This window comes from Pteronotus mesoamericanus, unplaced genomic scaffold (assembly GCF_021234165.1).
Source record: "Pteronotus mesoamericanus isolate MK-2021 breed Mesoamerican mustached bat unplaced genomic scaffold, CSHL_Meso_final contig_228, whole genome shotgun sequence".
In the NCBI taxonomy this organism is placed as follows: domain Eukaryota; kingdom Metazoa; phylum Chordata; class Mammalia; order Chiroptera; family Mormoopidae; genus Pteronotus; species Pteronotus mesoamericanus.
Genome location: NW_026555095.1, coordinates 516,613 through 540,826, shown reverse-complemented (window position 1 = coordinate 540,826; position 24,214 = coordinate 516,613). Strand labels below are relative to the sequence as shown.

The 24,214-nt window shown below is 37.3% G+C and overlaps 2 protein-coding genes across 2 annotated transcripts in view; one reads left to right on the top strand and one right to left on the bottom strand.

Annotated features, from left to right (window-relative positions):
* TIMMDC1 (translocase of inner mitochondrial membrane domain containing 1) overlaps window positions 1-24,214 on the top strand; it is a 33,308-nt gene that overhangs the window by 5,466 nt on the left and 3,628 nt on the right. Inside the window, exons 4-7 of the mRNA XM_054572313.1 lie at window positions 260-348; window positions 863-930; window positions 16,669-16,747; window positions 23,234-23,344. Of these exons, the coding sequence (XP_054428288.1) occupies window positions 260-348; window positions 863-930; window positions 16,669-16,747; window positions 23,234-23,344 (347 nt within the window). The remainder of the gene's footprint in view (window positions 1-259; window positions 349-862; window positions 931-16,668; window positions 16,748-23,233; window positions 23,345-24,214) is intronic.
* Window positions 8,890-9,790, bottom strand: LOC129069648 (syntenin-1-like). The gene is given in 2 exon segments (XM_054572314.1): window positions 8,890-9,352; window positions 9,354-9,790. Coding segments are annotated over 2 exon segments (891 nt in total). The 5' UTR covers window positions 9,782-9,790.

Here is a 24,214-nt window from a genome sequence, read left to right as displayed (position 1 = left end):
CAAGGATACTTAATTGATGGATTACTTGGTTGACATTGGCAATCCTTAGTTTCTTTTCTATCTCCTGTAAGAATAGGATGCACATGGGACTTCTACTTAAGCTTCAGTGTTTAAGGAATGATATTTCTAGAGATTTTTTTATTGTCTATTTGTTTTGGTGTCCCTGCCTAATCCATAGCTGACATCCCTCCACCACAGATTTAGAATAAGGAAAGTTTAAGGTGTCTTGGAACCTCACAGCCTTTTTTATTAACTTTAGCAATCTGCACATCGTGCTGCCACACGAGGCTTCATCCGGTATGGCTGGCGCTGGAGTTGGAGAACAACAGTGTTTGTGACTATATTCAAGTAAGTTCTTTCTAAATTGTGAAAGAGGGTCTTGGTATTCTTTTATCAGCACATCTTTTGAGCAAGTGGGATTATGAAAAGTGAACATCCACATGAAAGGGATTCATAATACCTTTTTCTTAAGAACTGTTACCTATCTATGTAAAAGATTGGTTCAGTGGTAGTTTTCGCATTCATGAATGGAGGTCTACCAACTAGTATCAAAATAGATACAAGATTTTTAAGGAAAGGAATTCGGCAAAATTCTTTATGTTTCTATTTTTAAGAAACATAAATTTATGAATATTTATTCCAGGAATTTGATTGTTCTTTTGTTCATTCTTCAGCAGAAGGTTCACCTAGATACCCATGGGCATACTAGCTTGTGAAACACATTTGTGGACATAGACTGGGACCAGGGATTGACATAATAGGCTCTTCTAAACTAATATGTATCTCTTTAGTGAAAGTTATGGTCAAGAAGGTAAATGGGATGTGATTCAAATTTTATGTTTTTCTCTCCCTCCCTTGCCAGCATAGTGAACACTGGTTTAAATGTGTACCGAGATAAAAATGCACTAAGCCATTTTGTCATTGCAGGAGGTAAGACATTTTTGTTCTTATTTATGTTTTTCTATCTCAAATATGATTTGGGAAATATGTAAGGATGTATAAGTCATAGCTACTGAATTCCTTGGTTGACTTATTCAACATTCCTGCAAAATGTATGGAAACTATTATGCTTGGTCCTTGGTATGCTTGGTAAACAAAACAGAAAAGATCTTTGCTTTCATGGAGTGTTACAGTCTAATGTGGATGGGAAAAAACAGTTTGTTATGATAGAATATACCAAAAAGGCAGGGCAGTGGGATCTGTTGTATACAGGATGATCAGAGAAGGCCTGTCTGAGAAAGTGACATTTGATGCCTTGCAAAGAAGAGTAGCCTAGGCAGAGGGAACATCAAAGGGGAAGGCTGCTAGGCAAGAAAGTTCCTCAAAGGCAGGATAACATGACTTGAACATAGTGAATGAGGGTAAGAGTGGCTTGAGATAAAATTGGTGAGGTAAAGTAGAAAGGGGCCAGGTTTTTCATGATAAGAGTTTGGATTTTATTTTAAAGCTCTCCACGTCTGGTAGATATTTAAAGTGAACATTAAAAAAAAGAAAGTACAGCTGTCCCTTGGTATCCATGAGGGATTGGTTCCAAGACATCACACCCTTCAAGTCCTACCGCCTCCCATGGATACCAAAAATCCACAAATGCTCAAGTCCCTTGTATAAAGTGGCATAGCGTTTGTATATTGGCTACAGCAGGTTATGACTACATATCCCTTCCTTCATTTAGATTCAGCATAGTCCTTGAGGTATGGCAAACTCAAGTGTTGCTTTTGGGAATTTCCTGGGATTATTTTTCCATATATTTTAAATCTGCAGTTGGTTGAATCCACTGATGTGGACCATGTAGATAGGGAGGGCTTACTGTATTAAAGTGTTATTTTTGGAAATGTAGACGAATACACTCAAACATTAACTTACGTATATTCTCTCACATACAAAAACTCACATATACTGCACGTAACAGTTTTTAAAAACTTTTTTTTGGAAATAATTTCAAAGTTATAGAAAGTTGCAAAAATAAAAGTATAAAAGTGATAGGAGGAACACCATCATCAGTACCTTTTAATACAGAGATGCAGCTATTAATATTTTAGCCCATTAGCTCTATCACTTGTGCTCTATTTTGGGTGCTTTCTCTCTTTTTATATGTATACATATACATGCACAAACACACATAAACATAATTTGAACTTAATAGTCTAATGAAAAAATTTTTAAATATGAACTTTAAGATAGATCAATATGAATTGCTTTTTGAAAAGGGCAGCATTTTAAAAAATGAGAAAATGACGGAGCCTAAGAAATCTATAAGACAACATAAAAAAATACTGACATATATGTGATAGGAATACCAGATGAAGAAGAAAGAAAATGACATTAATATCATTGGAGCAGCTAGAACTTGCTCTTTTTGAAGTCGTGAACATTTTTACATGTTCTATAAGCTCAAATGCTTATATCCAAACCAAATACTTGTCTTTCTCCACTCAACTTTCATACTTGGTCCTGCTGTACTGTTCTTTGTTGTCTACCCTGTTAAATTCCAAAACTGGAAGCGAAGTAATGATGTAATTCTTCCCTTTATTTCCCTTTTACCAAACTCCTAGTCCTACCATTTATATTCTTTAAATATACATGGACTTCTCTCATCTTCTTTTTATTCTTACTGCTATTAACAGGTCTCCCCTGTTTCTACTCTTGGTTCATTCCACCTCCTCTGTTGTCTTTGTTTTGAAGTATGAATATGATTATAATACTTCTTTGCTTGATATTCTCCCACAGTTTTTTTATTACTGCAGTGTTGATTATTGATCTGGCCCCATGTACCACTCCTGCTCTAGTGTTATGAATCCACTTGGATTTCCCAAACCCAGCATATTCATGCTTTACATGTGTTGGTCCCTCTTCTTGAACCCCCCTTCTCACTCCCACAACTAATTTTCTTCAGCTTCTACTTAATGTATCTTTCAGGTCCACCTTTTCTGTCAACTTCAGCTTCCCTAGAAGGTCCTCCCTAGCTCCAAACTCTATCCTATCTTTAGGTTTGTTTAGGTGTCTTTCCCGTGTGTTCTCACAATTCTCTATAAATCATTTAATCAAAGCAGTATATTGTAGTTGTTTATTTGTTTTGTTTCTCTACTAGATGACCTACTTGAATTCAGAGAAAATAATTTCCTTTTATATAACAATTGTTTGACATATCGCGGATAAAACAAATGTCTCTTGATTGAATAAATACTACTAAAATAAGTACAGAAAAATATACCTGGTGTAATATATATTTTTGTTTCAAACCAGTGACCAACATTGAACTTAGTGATATAATACTAGAGGTGTATCTTTGAAGTCAGAATCAGGTCCAGGATGTCTTCCCTCATCATTATTATTTGGTATTGGCCTGGACATTTATAATAAAAGTATATTTGACACTGAGAGTGAATTGACCAAGGGCACACAACAAATTGAGAAACAATTATTTAAGAATTTCTAAAAACAATGGAAGTCAGTAGTGTTTTAGCCTAACTAAGGTTGCTCCCACCTCCTAACTCCAAGCCCCATGTTGAAGTTCTTTAAGAGAAGGGCAGGCTGGGAGGACCAAAATTCTGCTGCTTGAGATAGATGACCTTATTTGAACATGGTATAGAAAATTCCATGCCTACAGGTGTTGCTAAAAACAGTTGTAAACATGGAAAGACAGTATCACACAGCTAACTTGAGGATTTGATACTCTTTGGGGCAAGCCCTAGACTGGCAGATGAAGCAGAATTTTAACACAGAACAAGACAGCTAAACAGGGCTATAATAAGATTCTGCTAATCCATAGAACTCTGGAGAGTTCTGCACATGTGTAAGTAACCCATGCATACTCAGGGGACACCGGTGAGAGCAAGCTACTTACTTTTGGTTAATTGTGAGGCCTTGTGAACACAAAGTATAAGTCTGAAAAGATTTATAAATTGCATGAACTTTGAATACATTCTTCAAGCCACAGACAGATCCATTGACAAAAGATAGACTTCTTACTGGCTTCAGATGTTTAAGCGTAACTCTGACAAATCATTAGTGGACTGCTAGCTGGTATGATTCCTAGGAAGCTAGACATAAAAATAAAACCTGAGTTAGACACATCACTGACTGTATTCGAGAAAAAAAAAAGACGAATTGGTCCACGCAAGTCATCCTGTAAACAAAAAATCATGGCCATGCCCATTGGTAAGGAGATATTCCAAATCCAGAGTTGCTATAATTTATTACCCAAAACACCCAGTTTTCAACAACAGCAAAGTCACAAGATGTGCAAAAATGGGATAGACAAAAGAATCATTGGAAATATGTCTGACAGGGACTATCTGTTTGACATAGCAGACAAAAGACTTCAAGCCGTTTTTAAAGAATTAAAAGTATGGTGGCAATGATTCATCAAACAGAGACGATCAGTTAGATAGAAATTATTACAAAGTGAGTATTCTGGAATTGATAAACACAATAATAGAAATTAAAATTTTGCTGGAGAGGAGTAGCTCAACAGCAGATTTGAGATAGCATTAGAGAATCAGTGAACTTTAAGATAGGTTAATATGGATTGCTTTTTGAAAAGGGCAGCATTTTAAAAAATGAAGAGAAAATGACGGAGCCTAAGAAACCTATAAGACAACATAAAAAAATACCGACATATATGTGATAGGAATACCAGATGGAGAAGAAAGAAAGGCACAAAAAGTATTAAGAAGTTATGGCCACAAACTTCCAAAATTTGATAAAAACATGGATCTATCTATCCAAGAAGCTCAACAAACTCCAAGAAGAATAAACCTGAATACATTCACATCTAGACACATAATAGTTAAATAATTGGAAGGAAAAGAGAAAATCTTGAAAACAGCAAGAAAAAAGAGAATAACTCATACAGGGGACACCCAATAAGATTAACAGCTGACTTCACATGAGAATGGTGAAGCCAGAGGCAGTAGAATGACAAAGTGCTGAAAATAATAAGATGTCTGTATCTTATAGATATTTATAAGAATTCTATATCTAGCAAACAGTCCTATAAAATTAAAGGCAAAAATGAGGGCATTGTCAGATAAACAGAATTTGTTGATAGCAGACCTACCTTACATAAATACTAAAGGAACTTATTCAATCTGAAAGGAAGTGATAATAGATAATAACTGGGATCTACATGAAGAATTAAAAACATTAATAGAGATAATTAAGTAGTTATTAAAGGCAGCATAAACATTAATTCTCTGATCTAAAAAAAGTTAATAAAACAATAAATGTGAAGTGGGCATATAACATTTAAAGATATATATCTTTAATAGAACAAAAGATATAGACATTAATATCTATAAGAATAAGACATTAGTAGCATAAAAGAGGGGAGAAATGATTTATTGGAAGATGGAAATAGTAACTTAATGCTACAGGAAGAAATGAAAAGTATTAGATACGGTGATTATGTAGATTAATATAAAAGACTTTGTAAATCTAGTCTCTTAATTGTTTTTTCCCCTCAACTTAAAAAATGCATATGGTTGTATAAAATAATAATAATAACATTGACTTATTTTTAAAATATATATATTTTTTTAACAAGGTTTCTTTTTTAAAGATTTTATTTATTTTTTGAGAGAGGGGAAGGGAGGGAGAAAGAGAAATATCAGTGTGTGAGAGATAATACCAGTCAGTTGCTGATATTCAGGGACCTGGTCCACAACCCAGGTATGTGCCCTAATTGAAATGGCAACCCTTGGTTTTGCAAGCGGGCACACAGTCCACTGAGCCACACTATCCAGGGCCATCACAAAGATGGGAAAGAAGTGGAACTATATTGGAACAATTTTACTTGAATTAAATTATTTCTGATCTGAAGTAATTGTGATAAATTGAGATGAATTGTATAATCCCTAAAGCAAGTAATAAGAAAGTAACTTTTAAAAGTAGTCACAAGGCCAAAAATGAATTAAGATATATAAAAAAACAAATAGCAAATGGCAGGCCTAAATCCAAACATATCAATAGTAACATTAAATATAAATGGATTAAACACTTTCATCAATAACCAGAGATTGTCCAGCTGTATTTTTAAAAATCCAACTAATATGCATTTTACAAGAAACATAGTTCAGGCTCAAAGAAACAAATAAGTTGAAAGAAGAAAGATGGAAAAGGATATTGTGAAAAAGCTGGAGTGACTATGCTAATATCAGAAAAAATATACTTTAAGAAAGAATACTAGAAATGGAAGAACATTTTATAATGTCAAAAGGGCCAATCCATCACGAAGATATAACATTTATAAATATGTATGCATTTAACAGCAGAGCTCCAAAATATGTGAATTTTAAATACATGAAGCAAGAACTTTGCATTGAAAGGAGAAACAGACAACTCAATAATAGAAGTTGAAGACTTTAATACCCCCACATTTAATAATGGATAGAGCAAATAGAGGGAAAACCAACAGAGATATACATTTAAACAACACTATTCACCTGTGTAACCTAACATCTCTGTAGCAGTCCACCCAACAGCAGAATGTACATTCTTCTCAAGGGCACATGGGACATTCTCCAGGTTAAACCATATGCAAGACCACAGAACAAGTCTCAATAAGTTTAATAGGATTAAAATCACACGGAATTAGACAACAAAAATTGGGAAAATCAACAAATATTTGGCAGTTAAACCACACAGTTATAAATAACTCATAAACCAAAGAGGAATCACAAAGTAAATTAGAGATATTTTGAGTTGAATGAAAATGAAAGTACGTTATATAGAAATTTATGAGATGTACCCAAAATAGTACTAAGAGGGAAATTTAGAGCTATAAATACCTGTATTTTACAAGAAAAAAGACTGCAAATGAATAATCTGTTATTTACCTTTGAAAACTAAGATAAGAAAAGCAAAATAAACCTAAAGTAAGCAGAACGACATAATAGAAATAGAACAAAATTCAATGAAATTGAAAGAAAAACAATAGAGAAAATCAATGAAATCAAATGTTGGTTTTTTGAAAAGATCAGACTGTTCTTTAGCAAAGCCAACAAAGGGGGAAAAAACAAAAAATTACCAAATTTACTCAGAAGAAATAAAAAACCCTGAACGGCCCTATAACGAATTAATAAATAATTAATTTAAAAATCTTTTCACAAAGAAAATCCCAAGGCCAAATGGCTTCCCTGTTTTAACAAGTTTGTTTAACAAACTCTTCCAGAAAAATAGAGGAAGAGGGAACACTTCCCAACTCATTCTATTCTATTAGACTACTATTATATTGATACCAAAGCCGGATGAAATTAGCAAAGAAACTCTACATCACTATCTCATAATATATATGCAAAAATCCTTTAAAAATATTAGTGGACAAAATTCAGCAACAAACAAGGATTATACATCATGACCAAGGAGAATTTAACCAAGGAATTCAGGTTTAGTATAATAGAAAAAGCATTTGACAAAAATTCAACATTCATGATAAAAATTCTCAACTAGGAATAAAAGGGAACTTTCTTAACCTGATATAGATTATCTATGAAAAATCTACAGCTAATGTAATATTTAATGGTGAAAGACTGATTTTCCTCTAAGATTGAGACCAAGGCAAAGATTTATACACTTGTATTGAAGTGTATGCTTGAAATGAATGCACTTGTATTTGGTATTGTACTGGAGACTTTAGCCAGTGCATTCAGGCAACAGAAAGATAAAAAACTGCTGGAGTGAAAAAGAAAGAAACTATCTTTATTCACCAAAAACGTGATTCTATATAAAGACTCGGGCTTTTAAAAAAAATTTTTTTTCTGATTAAAGTTTAAGTTTATTTATACATATTTAATTGGAATAGGCCGAAAAAGAAGAAAAAAATCAGAATAAAGTGTCAATGCAATTTTGTTTGCAGGGAGAAGTCAGGAGATAGAACAGATTACCAGGACAACATTGTAAGACCATCCCAAAGAAGATAGGTTACATAATGTTTAGAGTAAAATGTCAAAATTAGGCACCGTCCTACTTAATCTACAATAAAAAATAAGTCAAAAGTTTATTCTACGTAGTATAAGAGTTTTTACATTAAATATATAGTGATTCATTTCTCAGAAAATGATATTAGTAACTTTGAGAAGTTTCCATTACACAATAACTACAAAATCTCAAATGCAACTAAGCAAGCAGTTTTGCTATATATAGCTCAGTATATGCCACTAATTTGTTCTGGGCTAGTGTACATTTCAGTTTAATATAGAACTGCATTTTGGGTTTTAGAAAGGCAGCAATAGTTATTATTTTGGCTTTTATTCTAGATGCCTAACATAGGTAAGGCGACAGTTCAAACATATTAAGTGAAGGTAGTTAAAAATTTAATGATAATACTATCTTTTGCAACCTACATACACTGTATAATGCTTACATGGAATGAAACCAGTGTTATTTAATTGGTGTTTTAAAGACACACACTACACCCACACATGCACAGAACCACAAAATAAAAAAACTATCAAAAGTAATCATTCTAAGTGTACTACCATAACAGTAAAAATCCAAAGATACCGTAGAACTAAAGTAGTATGAACAGCACTACTTGATCTCTAGAATAAAGTTGACTGGTTCTAACACAAAGCTGAAGCCTGCATCAGTCATTCTAATCATCATGGCTTATAAAAGCATCAGGTTTCCAGTAGAGATACTAATCTATGAAAATCAGTAAATCTTTCCAAAGTTACACATCCATAAAACCAGAATAAGGCTACAGCTATTCCGAAGTCCGAACAAGGTATCAGATCAAACAGTTAAGGTTCCCAGCCATGTCAGATAGAAAGGGCATTATGCAGCATATACTCTCTGGCTCCTAGAAAGCTTCAAGTGCAGAATACAAAGTTAAGTTGCCAAGGAAGTAAACTGGAAAAGTTCAGTGAAGTTTCTGTTGTGACATGACTTCTAAATCTCAGGAATGGTGTGGACCATCAGACTTTTCATAATGCTTGGTGCCATCCGTTTAATAATACGTTCAAAGATAAAAGCAGACATAATTATAATAGTTACTACAGTCCCAGAGGTTGACAATATGTCTGCAATTTGAGAATCCTTCAATCCAATGATACTCTGTCCATTAATTTCACAGATGTTATGTTCTGTGAGAAGACCATTTCTGGCTGCAGAACTGTCTTTTACTATGGATGTTATTTTTCCATTTTTAAATATAAAACCAACGTGTCCCGTACTATCCTTATGCATAGTAATTGTGCGTTCAAAGGGTCTGTCATGAATAGTCATAGTGATCTCTCCAAAAGCCTGTTTGAGCACCTTGTACGCTTTATCAGAGCTCCAGCCTGCACAGTTTTCCCCGTTGATCTGGAGTACTTGGTCCCCAAATCTCAGACCAACCAATGAGGCTGGAGAATACCTGAACTAGCTGAACAAATATACCATTATCTACTGATTTAAGCCTCAGCCCAATTTTTCCATCTTGATCCTTACACAAAATGACTTCGCGAATCCCTTGCTTAATTTCTGCTCTATGAATTCCAACATCATTACCAGTTACAGGAGCCACCATATAGTTCATACTAGAAGGTCTTGCTACCAACTGCCCCTGAGTTGGTACTCCAGGGACCATGCCCATATTTGCATGTATTTCTTCTTCATTCAAACTTAGGTCCATGTACTGAAAAAGCTCCAGATACAATTTAGGATAGAGATTTCCATCTTGAGAGATGGGAGCAGACACTTCAGACAAAATTTCTGGGTTGGCAGGGTTTGCAGAAAAGGTACTCTGAGCCTGAATTACTTTGTCTACTTTCAGGTCCTCAAGAGATGGGTATAGAGACATTTTTGCAGGATTTTTCTAGGCCACACAGAACCACTCACTGTTGCTGCCACTGCTGCCCTCTGGTCACTAGCACTCTTTTTTTAAAAATTTTTAAAGTATCCTTTCTTCCTTCCTCCCTCCCTCCCTCCCCACCCTTTCTTTCTGGGACGGGAGGGAGAGATGGAGAGAGGCACATTGATGTGAAATTGAAATATTGATTGGTTGCCTCTCACATGCAGACTCACCAGGAACTGAATCTGCAGTCCAGGCATGTGCCCTGCCCAGGAATTGAATCCGTGACCTTTCACTTTGTGAGATGATGCCCAACCAACTGAGCCACACTGGTCAGGGCTGAGTCTGGCTATTTTTTAAATCATTCTTTAATTTTTCAATTTTAGTTGACATACATTATTATTATGTTTCAAATGTGCACCCCAGTGATTAGACATTGTATGACTTAACTAAGGGATCATCCTGATAAGTCTTGCACCCATCTGAAAATGTATATAGTTATTAGAATATTATTGATTATATTCCCTATGCTCTACTTTACATCCCCATGGCTGTTCTTTAACAACCAATTTGTACTTCTTAATCCTTTCACCTTTCACCCACCTCCCCCAATGCCTCACCTACCTGGCAACAATCAAAATGTTCTCTGTATCTGTGAGTGTGTTTTGTTCTGCTTGTTTGTTTATTTTGTTTTCATAGATATGTATTGCCATTTTAAAATATATTTTATTGATTATGCTATTACAGTTGTCCCATTTTTTTCTCCCCTTTATCCACCTCCACCCTGCGCAGCCCCTCCCAACAGCATGCCTCTGCTTAGTTCATGTCCATGGTTCATTCATATAAGTTCTTTGGCTTCTCTATTTCCTATACTATTCTAAGCCTCCCCTGTCTATTTTGTGCCTACCAACTATGCTTCCTACTCACTGTACGCTTTCCCCCATTCCTCCCACCCCTTTCCTGCTGGTAACCCTCCGTGTGATCTCCATTTCTGTGATTCTGTTCCTGTTCTAGTTGTTTGCTTAGTTTGTTTTTGTTTTTGTTTTTCAAATTCAGTTGTCGATAGTTGTGAGTTTGTTGTCATTTTACTCTTCATAGTTTTGATCTTTTTCTTAGATAAGTCCCTTTAACATTTCATGTAATAAGGGCTTGGTGGTGATGAAGTCCTTTAACTTTACCTTATCTGGGAAGCCCTTTTCCTGCCCTTCCACTCTAAATGATCGCTTTGCTTCATAGAGTAACCTTGGATGTAGGTCCTTGCCTTTCATGACTTGGAATACTCCTTTCCAGCCCCTTCTTGCCTGCAAGGTTTCTTCAGAGAAATCAGCTGATAGTCTTATGGGCACTCCTTTGTAGGTAACTGTCTCCTTTCCTCTTGATGCTTTTAAGATTCTCTCCTTATCTTTAATCTTGGGTAATGTAATTATGATGTGTCTTGGTGTGTTCCTTCTTGGGTCCAATTTCTTTGGGACTCTGTGAGCTTCCTGGACTTCCTGGAAGTCTATTTCCTTTGCCAGATTGGGAAAGTTTTCCTTCATTATTTGTTTAAATAAGTGTCCGATTTCTTGCTTTTCCTCTTCTCCTTCTGGCACTCATACGATTCGGAATGTTTAAAGTTGTCCCAGAGGTTCCTAAGCCAGTCCTCATGTTTTAAATACTTGTTTTTTCATTCTGTTCTGGTTCAATGTTTATTTCTTCCTTCAGTTCCAAATCGTTGATTTTGAGTCCCAGTTTCCTTCCCTTCACTTATGGTTCCCTGTATGTTTTGCCTTATTTTACTTTGCATGGCCTTCATGTCTTCCTTTATTTTGCGGCTGTACTCAGCCATTTCTGTGAGCATCCTGATTACCAGTGTTTTGAAATCTGCATCTGATAGGTTGGCTATCTCGTCGCTTAGTTCTTTTTTTTGGAGTTTTGATCTGTTCTTTCATTTGGGCCATATTTTTTTTGTCTTGGCACACACGTTACATTGTAAGGGGTGGAGCCTCAGGTGTTTGCCAGAGTGGGGCAATCCGCCTCATTGTGTTGGTGGTGCTGCATGTGGGGGAGGAGTCAGAGAGGGGACAATGGCACTTGCTCAACTCTCAGCTTGCTTGCATTCACTTCCCCCATTACCCACAAGCAAATTTGGCCCTTCTAGTGCTGATTCTTGGGTGGGTGGGTATGTGTACATTCTAGGACCCCATACGTTTCTCCAACAAACTTTCCTGTGAAGCTGGGAGTTTCTCCTGCCACCTCAACCCCCACAGATTTTTACAGCAAGAGGTTTTGAAACTTTAGTTTCCTGCACTGGAATCTGGGTTGCGTGGTCTATCTCGCTCCCCCGTTGCTCTTCCTGGCTTACCGCACACTGATGTGGCACCACCCAGTTCACCAACTGCTGCCTCACCCACCCAGTCCTCCAGCTGCCACCTTGCTGCGCATCCTCTCCACCCATCTTCCTGTCTCTACCCCTCCTACCAGTCTGGATGAATGTTTCTTCCTTAACTCTGTGGTTGTCACACTTCCATACAGTTCGACTTTTTGGCATTTCAGGGTTTTTTTTTGTTTTTAAATTGGTTGTTGTCCTTCTTTGGTTGTTAAAGGAAGCAAAGCATGTCTACCTATGCCTCCATCTTAGCTGGAATTCCTATTGCCATTTTATTGTTTATATTTTTTATTTTTTTTTTCTTCCTTCTAAAAGAAGACCTTTTAATAGTTTACATGGTAGTGGTTTTGTGGCGATCAACTCCTTTAGCTTTTTCTTGTCTGGGAAGCTATTTATCTGTCCTTTGATTCTAAATGATATCTTCCCTGGGTAGTGTAATTTTGGTTGTAGGTCCTTGTTTTCTAACACTTTATATCTTTCTTGCCAGTCCCGTCTGGCCTGCAAGATTTTCTGTTGAGAAATCAGGTGACAGTCTTATGGGAGCTTCCTTGTAGGTAACTAATTGTATTCTCTTTGTCTTTAACCTTTTGCATTTTAATTATGATGTGTCTTGGTGTGGGCCTCATGGGTTCATCTTGTTTGTGACTGACTCTGTGCTTCCTTTACTTGTATATCTATATCCTTCACCAAGTTAGGGAAGTTTTATGTCATTTTTTCAAATAGGATTTCAATTTGTTGTACTCTCTTTTCTCCTTATGGCACTGCTGTTGTGAATGTGGGTATGCTTGAAGTTGTCCCAGAGGCTGCTTACACTATCCTTATATTTTTGGATTCTTTTTTTTTTTTTCTGTTCTGATGGAGTGTTTTTTTGCTTCCTTATTTTGTAAATCTCTGATTTGATCCCTGTCTTCATCTACTCCAGTGTTGATTCCCTGTAATGTATTTTCATTTCAGTTAATATATCATCCCTTCCTGACAGGTTCATTATGTTTTCTATCTCTGTTTTTATGTTTCCTATCTCTTTGTAGAAGTTCTCACTAAGTTCATCTACTCTTCCCCTAAGTTCATTGACCATCCTTATAATCAGTGTTTTGAACTCTGCATCTAGTAGATTGCTTGTGTCCATTTTATTTACTTCTTTTTCTGGAGTTCTTTTCTTTCATTTGGGACATATTTATTTGTCTACTCATTTTGGCAGCCTCCCTGTGTTTGTTTCTGTGTACTAGTTAGAGTTCCTTAGTCTCCTGGGATTGGTAGTGTGGCCTAATGTAGTAGATGTTCTGTAGCATCCAGTGTACAGCCTCTCTGATCACCCCAGCCAGGCACTTGAGGTGCACCCTCCATGTTGTCTGTATACACGTTCCTGTTGTAGTTGATCCTGGATTGCTGTTGGCACATCAGTGGGAGAGATTTACTCCCAGACTGATCAGCTGCAAGGATTGGCTATGACCGCTGACCTCTGACCACCATGGAGGATCAGCTGTGCAGAGTCCCACCTCACAGAGCAGGATTTACTATATTTTGCCATGTAAAATGCACACTTCTAGCCCAAATTTTTGAGGGAAAAATAATGATGCACATTATACCTGGGTAGTACCTGAAATACCTTTTATCTGTTCTTGTGTTTTGTAATTATTTGTGCCATAAAATTTCTTTATCATAATATGTTCAAAAATAAATACTATAATTCCTTTATAATACAAAAAACAAGTATCCAAATATAAATGAATAAAAAATTGAATTAAAAAATTAAGACGAGAGATTTTTTTCCCCTGAAAGTTTGGGCCAAAAATGTGGTATGCATTATACATGGCAAAATACATTACTACAGCAGTGCTCTGGTGCCTGCTGAGTTCACCCATTGAGTGTGCTGCCTGTGGAGGTGGTTGGGTGCTGGTGCCTCAATGTGGTCTCAAGCTGTCTGGTAGGTGTACTGTCTCTGGGCCCTCCCAGGAGGTGCAGGCCAAGGTCAGCTGCCTTCTGTGTTCTGCCCAGGGCCACCTGGCATTCACTACAAATCAATCTGCAGATGGCTGCTACTTGTGCTGCACTTAGAGGTGCCCAGGTGAGGCCAAGCTGTGCACCAAGGCTAGCTGCTGCTAGTGCCAGGCCTGGGGCCACTTCACAAAAGGTGTGGGGCTCATTTCCTGATACTGCTTGTTTGAGAGATTTTAAGAAAATCTGAAAGCATGAGCCAAGACAGGCCATTGGTATGGAAAAGCCACTGGAGACAACTTGGGTGGGGTGGGGCCTCAGAGAATCACCATGGTAGGGCAACAGTGTGAGCCAGGTTGATAAAAGCTCAGATATGGCACCTGCCTGCCAGCTAGTGGGGGTAGAGCTCAGAAAAGGAACAATGGCCCCTGCCCGCACTTCTGTCTGAGAGAAAGTTGCTTCCCTCCCTGAGCTCTCATCCTAGTTTAGTTCCTCCCTGTATGTCTTTGGTGGCTTCCAAGCTGCTGCCCCAGGGCTGGAACTCAAAGGAAATGAGTTTGAGTAAGTCCATATGTGGGCCCTTTAAGAGGAACTTTCTGGGGCTCCAGAAGCCCTCCAACTCCTTTGGCCTCAATCCCCACTAGGTTTTACAGCCAGAAGTTAGGGGCACTTATTCCTGAGCTGAGGGAACCTGGTGTGGAACTGAGACTCCTTGCCCCAAAGAGGGGGACCTCTGCAGCTGAAATATCCCTCCCAATTTTTATCTGCCACACCTGGGTGTGGGACTAGCCCATTTTGCGTCTCCATCTCCCACCCCACAAGTCTCGATGTGGCTTCTTTAATTTCCTAGTTGTAAGACTTCCATTCAGCTGGATTTCAGGTGGTTCTGAATGAATGCTCTTCTGTATTTTAGTTGCAATTTTTGGTGTTTGGCTGCAGACAGCTTCTAAGCCCTTGACTTTATTTTTTAGAGCAGTTGTAGATTCACAGCAAAATTAGGCAGAAAATACAAAGATTTCTTACATACTTTCTTCCCTTCCACATTCACATAACATCTTCCATTATCGACCTTCCTTCCCAGAGCTGTACGCTTGTTACAATTGAAGAACCTATTTTGACATGTCATTATCACCTGAAGTCCATAGTTTACCTTAGGGTTCACTCCTGGTGTTATATAGTCTATGGGTTTGGACAAATGTATAATGACCTATCTATTATCATGGTATCATAAAGAGTGTTTTTACTACACTAAAAATCTGTGCTGCATATTCTTCCCCCGACTCCAACCTGCCCCTTCAACCGCTGATCTCTTTACTAAGTCCATAGTTATACACATAGTTAAGCCTTTTTAAGAATGTTATACAGTTCAAGTCAAGCAGTATGTAGCTTTTTCAGATTGGCTTCTTTCACTTAATATGCATTTAAGGTTCCTCTGTGTTGTTTTATGAGTTCATAGCTCATTTCTTTTTAGTGCTGAATAATACTCCATCATCTAGATGTACCAAGTTCACTTACCCAGTCCCCTAGTGAAGGAAATGTTTGTCGATTTCAAGTTTTGACAGTAATGAACAAAGCTTCTATAAATGTGTGTGTGCAGGTTTTTGTGTGGACATAAGTTTTGAACTCTTTTGGTAAATACTAAGGAATATGATTGCTGGATCACATGGTAAGAGTATGTTTGTTTTTATAATAAACTGCCAAAGTGTCTTCCAATGTGACCACCATTTTGCATTTCCACCAGAAATGAACGAGAGTTTCTGTCATTCTACACCATCGCGAGCATTTGATGTTAGTATTCCAGATTTTGGTTATCCTAATAGGTTTTTTAAAAAATGTTTCGTTTGGGAAAGAAAACTAGCAAAAAAAGATTAAATTTTTTACTGCCTCTGGGTAGTGGAATTAAAGGTGGTATTTATTCTTGTTAATTAAAAATTTTAGAAAATGTAAACAATGAATATATAGTACTTAAATAATACATATAAAATTCAAATGTTATTTTTTAAAGATGTTACCACTTGAGGTGACATTAGTTGTGTTGCACTTAGTAAAAGAGGCAAATGAATGACCAATACACATATACAACTCCAGTGGGAAAGAATCTCTGAGCGCCGGCCACCACATTGCATTGTAAGCCAGATGTTGCCTGCTTTCAGGCCTGCCTGAGAGGTGTAGTGTAGCAGTACAGAAAAGGGGAAGGCAAACACTGCAGATGTTTTTGTTGTTTATTTGGGGAAAGTTTTCCTTGAAGAAGAAAAAAAATGAAAGAAATGGAAGTGAAGAAATAACCAATTTTTTTAAGGGGAAGTGCTTAAAAAAGAAATAGAATGAGAAGAGGTTGGATCCATAGAACAGATTGAGGAGTTAGTTTTATTAAAAGAACATTTCTTCCTTTGAACCAGCAGACTAGAGAAGCTAGGTGTATTCACGTTTTAGACTCAGGAGATGTTGGTTGTGAAAGTATATTAGAGTTGGACTCAGAAAGCTTTCTTAGATATTTATGCCCTTTTTATAGAAGGAAAACTTAAAAGTGGAATTCTTCTAGTGCTTAAAGATGGCTTAATATTACTGTTTTTCTGTGTTTGTTTTTAAATAGCTGTCACGGGAAGTCTTTTTAGAATAAATTTAGGCCTCCATGGCCTGGTAGCTGGTGGCATAATTGGAGCCTTGCTAGGGTAAGTGTTAATATGGTTTGATTCTAAAGTAACACAACTTTCATTAATGCTCTGCTTGTTTAATATCTCATTCATTTCTAAAGAATGAATTCAATAGTTAGAGCCTATAAAAGATCTCTAATCACACATTGGTAGTTGCTTTGGCTGTCGAATTCTAATTCTACCTCAGTTGTTCATTTACTTCCAGTTTTCACTGGGTTAAAAATTCTTAAATATTACAAACACCTGAAACTATTCATAGTTTGAACAAAAGTACTTATAAGGAGCAGGAAAAAGGAATAAGAAAGTTAAGCACATTTCTATTTTTAAAAAGTTTCAGTTTTGTTTAGTTTAATAAATTAAAAAAATTTTCTCCTCTAACGTTTCTTTGAAAATTTCGAACCTACAGAAAAATACATTGAATAAATTAATATATTGAGCACCCCTTTACACTTCAATTAGAATCACCAATTGTTAACATTTTGCCATGTTTGTTTTCTGTCTCTGTATATGTATGGGATATGTGTATATTTCTTTTTCTTTTTTCTTTTTGGTTAAACCATTTGAGACATCATAATTCTGTATCCTGAATTATGTGAATGGATATCTCCCAGGATAAGATCATTGTCCAGTGATATCACAGTCCAGTTATCACAATTCATAATTTAGCACTGATTCAATAAAACAATTTTAGGGTCTATATTCAAAATTCTTTATTTATTACAATAACATGTATACCAAAAAAATGTTTAAAGCCCAGGACTCAATTGTATATTGCATTTAGTAATTGTGTCTGTTTACATTCCTTTAATCTAGAGCAGTTCTCTTTCTTATATCATAGTTCCATAGGTCAGAAGTCTGGGTTGCCTTGAATGGGTTCTCTGCTCAAGCTTTCACAAGGCCAAAATCAAGTGTTGGCCAGGCAGGCTCTTATCTGGAGGCTCTGGGGAATGATCTGTTTCTAAATCGCTCAGGCTGTTGACCAAATCCTTGTGGCAATAGGACTGAAGTCCCTGTTTCCTGACTGTATGTTAACCAGGCATCACTGTTTCTGGGGGCATTCACATCCTACCTCACAATATCCTTCCATGTTCAAACCAGTAACCAACATGTTGAATCCTTTTTATACATCAGATCTCTCTGACTTCCGCTCTAACACTAGCCAGAGAAAACTCTGCTTTGAAAGGGTTCAGCCAGATAATTTCCTTTTTGATTGACTCAAATTCAGCTGATTAGTAACCTTAGTTACATATGTAAATCAGTTTGTAGCTATTCTCTATTTCCTATACTATTCTGAGCCTCCTCTGTCTAAATAGGTAACATTATAATCAAGGGCATAATATCTCATCATATTCAGAGTTGAGGTATGATGGCAGGAAAATTTGGGGGATCATTTTCAAATTCTGCACACAAATTTCTCCATTGCAATTGTATCTTTTTCTCATTATGATTAATTACTAATCTAAGAGATAAAAGTCTGAATAGCCTGCTTTCCCTCTATCTTCTAATGATTTTTTGATGATACATGATATAATCAGTTACTACAAAGGGAAAACATTGATGCTATCTTATCATTTCTTCTTTTCTTTTTGGCATTCACCCGAATGAAGGGTTCTTCCTTTCCCTCCATTTACGCACTCCCTTTTCCCATCCCCTTTTCAGGAGGTAACACTGTAGATGTATGAATTTTTTTAAAAAATAGAGACTTTTAAAAATTTTATTTATTTTTAGAGAGAGGAGAAGTTAGGGAGAAAGAGAGGGAGAGACACATCAATTCATGGTTGCCTCTCGCATGCCCCCTACTGGGGACCTGGCCCACAACCCAGGAATGTGCCCTGACTGAGAATTGAACTAGTGACCCCTTGGTTTGCAGGCCGGTACTCAATCCACTGAGCCACACCAGCCAGAGCTGGATTCTTTTTTTTTTTTTTTTAAGTTTTCCGTTTAAGCTTTATTTTTAAAATTTTATTTATTTTTTATTGTTGTTCAATTACAGTTGTCCCAATTTTTACCCCATTGCTTTTCCCTGCCCTTCTTACTCCCACCTCCCCAACCCCACAAACCCCTTTCTCACCGTCCCTCAGTCAGTCCCCACCCTGTTGTCCAGTACCCTGGGTCCTTTATATATGTTCCTTGACTAGACTGTTTCCCCTTATTTCCCCTGTTTTCCCCCTTCCTCCTCCCCTCTGGTCACTGTCAGTTTGTTCCTTATTTCTGTCTCTGTTTCACTTGTTGGTTTGTTTTGTTCATCAGGTTCCACATATAGGTGACCTCATGTGGTATTTGCCTTTTTCCACCTGGCTTGTTTCACTCAGCATAATACTCTCCAGTCCCATCCATGCCGTCACGAAGGATAGGAGTTCTTTCTTTCTTTTGCATAGTATTCGGTTGTGTAAATGTACCGCAGTTTTTTTAAAGTACATTTTATTGATTATGCTATTACAGTTGTCCCATTCTTTTTTTTCTCACATCTATCCCCCTCCAAATAATACCCTCATTCCCTCCAGCATTCTCGCCCTTAGTTCATGTCCATGGTTCATACATATAAGTTCTTTGGCTTCTCTATTTCCTATACTATTCTAAGCCTCCCCTGTCTATTTTGTGCCTACCAACTATGCTTCCTACTCACTGTACGCTTTCCCCCATTCTCCTCCCACCCCTTTCCTGCTGGTAACCCTCCGTGTGATCTCCATTTCTGTGATTCTGTTCCTGTTCTAGTTGTTTGCTTAGTTTGTTTTTGTTTTTGTTTTTCAAATTCAGTTGTCGATAGTTGTGAGTTTGTTGTCATTTTACTCTTCATAGTTTTGATCTTTTTCTTAGATAAGTCCCTTTAACATTTCATGTAATAAGGGCTTGGTGGTGATGAAGTCCTTTAACTTTACCTTATCTGGGAAGCCCTTTTCCTGCCCTTCCACTCTAAATGATCGCTTTGCTTCATAGAGTAACCTTGTATGTAGGTCCTTGCCTTTCATGACTTGGAATACTCCTTTCCAGCCCCTTCTTGCCTGCAAGGTTTCTTCAGAGAAATCAGCTGATAGTCTTATGGGCACTCCTTTGTAGGTAACTGTCTCCTTTCCTCTTGATGCTTTTAAGATTCTCTCCTTATCTTTAATCTTGGGTAATGTAATTATGATGTGTCTTGGTGTGTTCCTTCTTGGGTCCAATTTCTTTGGGACTCTCTGAGCTTCCTGGACTTCCTGGAAGTCTATTTCCTTTGCCAGATTGGGAAAGTTTTCCTTCATTATTTGTTCAAATAAGTGTCCGATTTCTTGCTTTTCCTCTTCTCCTTCTGGCACTCATACGATTCGGAATGTTTAAAGTTGTCCCAGAGGTTCCTAAGCCAGTCCTCATGTTTTAAATACTTGTTTTTTCATTCTGTTCTGGTTCAATGTTTATTTCTTCCTTCAGTTCCAAATCGTTGATTTTGAGTCCCAGTTTCCTTCCCTTCACTTATGGTTCCCTGTATGTTTTGCCTTATTTTACTTTGCATGGCCTTCATGTCTTCCTTTATTTTGCGGCTGTACTCAGCCATTTCTGTGAGCATCCTGATTACCAGTGTTTTGAAATCTGCATCTGATAGGTTGGCTATCTCGTCGCTTAGTTCTTTTTTTGGAGTTTTGATCTGTTCTTTCATTTGGGCCATATTTTTTTTGTCTTGGCACACACGTTACATTGTAAGGGGTGGAGCCTCAGGTGTTTGCCAGAGTGGGGCAATCCGCCTCATTGTGTTGGTGGTGCTGCATGTGGGGGAGGAGTCAGAGAGGGGACAATGGCATTTGCTCGGCTCTTGCCCTGCTTTCAAGAGACTGGCAGTTTATTCTGTTGCAATAACCCCCCTGGTTTTTATATTCAGAGGGTATGAGGTTTTATCTTGCTTATGCTGGAACCCAGAGTTACATGGTCTGTCTTTCTCCTCAGTTGTTCCTCCCAGTTTAACACCACATGGAATTATGGGACTGCCAAGTCCACCAGCTGCTGCTTTGCCACACATTCTCTCTGCCCCTACTTCCCGTCTCTGCCCCTCCTCCCAGTCTAGATGAATGCTTCTTCTTCAACTCCTTGGTTATTGGACTTCCATGCAGTTCAGTTTTCTGGCAGTTCTGGTTGTTTTTTGCTTTTAAATTGGTTGTTTCTTTTGTCTGTGCGAGGAGGCGAAGCATACCTACCTACGCTTCCACATTTGCTGAAACTTGTACCACAGTGTTTTGATCCACTCATATACTGGTGGGCTCTTAGGCTGTTGCCAGTACTTTGCTATTGTAAATAATACTGCTATGCACATTGGGGTGCATAGGTTCTTTTGAACTGGTGTTTCAGGATTCTTAGGGTATAATCCCAGTAGTGGGATCACTGGATTAAAAGGCAGCTCCATCGTTAGTTTTTTGAGGCAATTCCTTACTGTTTTCCACAGTGGCTGCACCAGTCTGCATTCCCACCAACAGTGCATCAGGGTTCCCTTCTGCCCACATCCCTGCCAAAAGTTGTTGTTTGCTGATTTATTAATGATGGCCATTCTGACTGGTGTAAAGTAATATCTCATTGTGATTTTAATTTGCATTTCTCTGATGGCTAATGATGTTGAGCATCCTTTCATATGTCTGTTGGCCCTCTATATGTCCTTGGAGAAGTGTCTGTTCAGATCATTTGCCTATTTTTTAATTGGATTACTTTCTATTTTTTTGTTGGATTATTTGTCTTCCTGGTGTTGAGTCATATGAGTTCTTTATATATTTTGGAGATCAAACCCTTGTCGTCCTTTATATATTTTGGAGATCAAACCCTTGTTTGGCCAACTATTGTTGGCAAATATGTTCTTCCGTACAGTTGGTTTCCTTTTCATTTTGCTTATGTGTTCTTTAGCTGTGCACAAGCTTTTTAATTTGATTTGTCTCATTTTTTTATTCTTTCCTTTATATCCCTTGCCCTAAGAGATATATCGGCAAAGATAATTGCTGCATAGGATATTTGAAATTTTCCTGCTTATGTTTTCTTCTAGGACTTTTATGTTGCCACGACTTACATTTAAGTCTTTTATTCATCTTGAGTTTATTCTGGTGTATGGTGTAAGTTGGAGGTCTAGTTTCTTTTTTTGGCATGTACCAGTCTCGCTTTCCCAGCACCATATATTGAAGAGACTATTTTTATTCCATTGTATGGTCCTGCCCCCTTTGTCAAATATTAATTGACCATAAAGAAGTGGGTTTATTTCTGGGCTCTCTATTCTGTTCCATTGGTCTATAAGTCTGGTCTTATGCCAGTACCAAACAGTTTTGATTACAGCAGCTTTGTAATAAAATTTGATATCAAGTATTGTGATCCCTCCTTTTCTTTAAATTTTTTTTAAATGTAGCATGTCTTAATTTATTGCTGATATTATTTTTGTTGTATTATTAACATAACAGGTTGATTTGAAGGGAAAAATTGTTGAAGTTAGCAACAAAATAAACTTTTTTCACTGTGGGGAAAAAAAAAGTTACCATCATATCCATTTTTAATCATGTAGTTCCAATGTATTAAGTATATTTACATTGTTTTGTGAGAGATCTCTAGAACTTTTTCATCTAGTAAAACTGGAACTCGGCGCCCATTAAACAGTAATATTCCCACTCCCTTTCCCTCAGCCCTTGGCAGCTGCCTTTCTATTTTTTGTTTCTATGATTTTGACTACTTTGGATACTTCATATGAGTGGAATCATATGTGTCCTTGTAACTGGCTTATTTTTCTTAACATAATGTCCCTGAGGTTTATCCGTGTTGTTGCATGTGACAAGGATCTCTTTTTTAAGGCTGAATGACATTTCATTGCATTAACATTTTCATTATTCATCTGTCTATGGACATTTCCACTTAGCAACAATAATTTTTTAAATTAGCTTACTTAAGTTGTAGCCAGAGAAAATTTAAGTTGTATCAGAGCCAAAAAACTCCTTTTCTTTGAGAACACAAGAACGAAACCCTCTTCCTTATTGTAATAAATGTAATGTAAATCAGTTTCTTATTGAGTAACTATTGGCATTGTGGATGAGACTTTTGTGTTGGACTTTTGAATTTTAGGATGTTTTTTGTGGCTCCAACTCTAAAAGCCAGTAGCATTCTTCCTCCAACCAAAAATTGCCCACCCATGAGGAGATCTGATACCATTCCTGCCTGGTATTCATTTTATTTCTGAGAAACCTTCAGTATAAACTATTTACTTGTCATAGAACTTGTCATAAATATGTATTTTCCTGGTTAACTTTTTATTAAAAAATAGCCAATTTATAGACCTGTAGTTTTTATATAATTTACTAAAGGAAGTTGCAGTGAGTGTTTATTGTTCAGACCAGGAAGAAATTGCCTTGATTTTTTTTCTTTATTCAACACGGACACTTTAATTGTCAAATGTTCCTGTACCTGTCAGTGAACAAGTGGCTCACTTTGTTGCTCATGTTTTAGCAGAGACACTCACATCTTGTCTGGTCTAATGGCACGTTTTTTTTCTAAGTTTCCCCTCTGCTTCTTCCACAGCACTCCTATAGGAAGCCTGTTGATGGCACTTCAGAAGTACTATGGTGAGACAGTTCAGGAAAAAAACCAGAAGGATCGAAAAACACTCCATGAGCTGAAACTGGAAGAGTGGTAAGGAATAAGCTAAGACTAGGATATCGGACTTTCCTAGCAGCAGGCTTTAGATACTGTAACTGAACCCAGATTCAGCTGCCTGTCGCAGCAAAAATCAAACTTGTGAGACTGGTGTTTGTGAGAAGGATAGTGATTTATTCGCACACCAGCATCTTGAGAAGATAGGTGGCTTCCTGTCCTCAAAAACTCATCTTAACATCTCTGGTCAAACCAGCGAGTCTTAAAGAGAGTTGATAGGATTTCAGGAAGGGGGAAATTCCTACGGGAAGTACAGACCTGCTGTTTCTTTTGGGAGTAAGTAGAGAGGTTATTGGAAAGGGAGCCACGCTGCTTCTCTATTTGTATTAGCATTCCTCCCTTTCCCTGACACCTGTGGTTTATGGCTGGCACCAGTGTAGCTTGCAACTGCAATGAGAACTGAGGCATAAGGTTGATTAAATACTTCATTAGCTGGGAGATACTAAATTATGGTTACAACTTAAACATCTTAGTGCAGGCAGAGGTTTTTACAAGGAGGGAGGAGAGGGAAAGCAGAACAAAGAGATCAGTGGGAGGGGCTGTGGAAATGCAGATAGTGTTCTTGCTGGTCCTCATATTGAACTTCATGGTCAGTATCCTTGAGTCAGTGGGCCTTTGAGGTCAGACTGTTTCTTAAATTTACACAGGAACTGAACCTGTTGATTTCTAGTAAAGTATACTTAGAAAAGAAACTTTTAACATGTATATTCTAGCTTTGAGAGAAAAATCAGGTTAGAATAACAAGCTGGGTTTAATATTTACTAAGATTAATAGGAGTGGGTTTTTGTAAGTATAGTGTATTCATTCTGCATTGCGATACTGTTGTTCTCTAAACCCAAGTACTTGTAA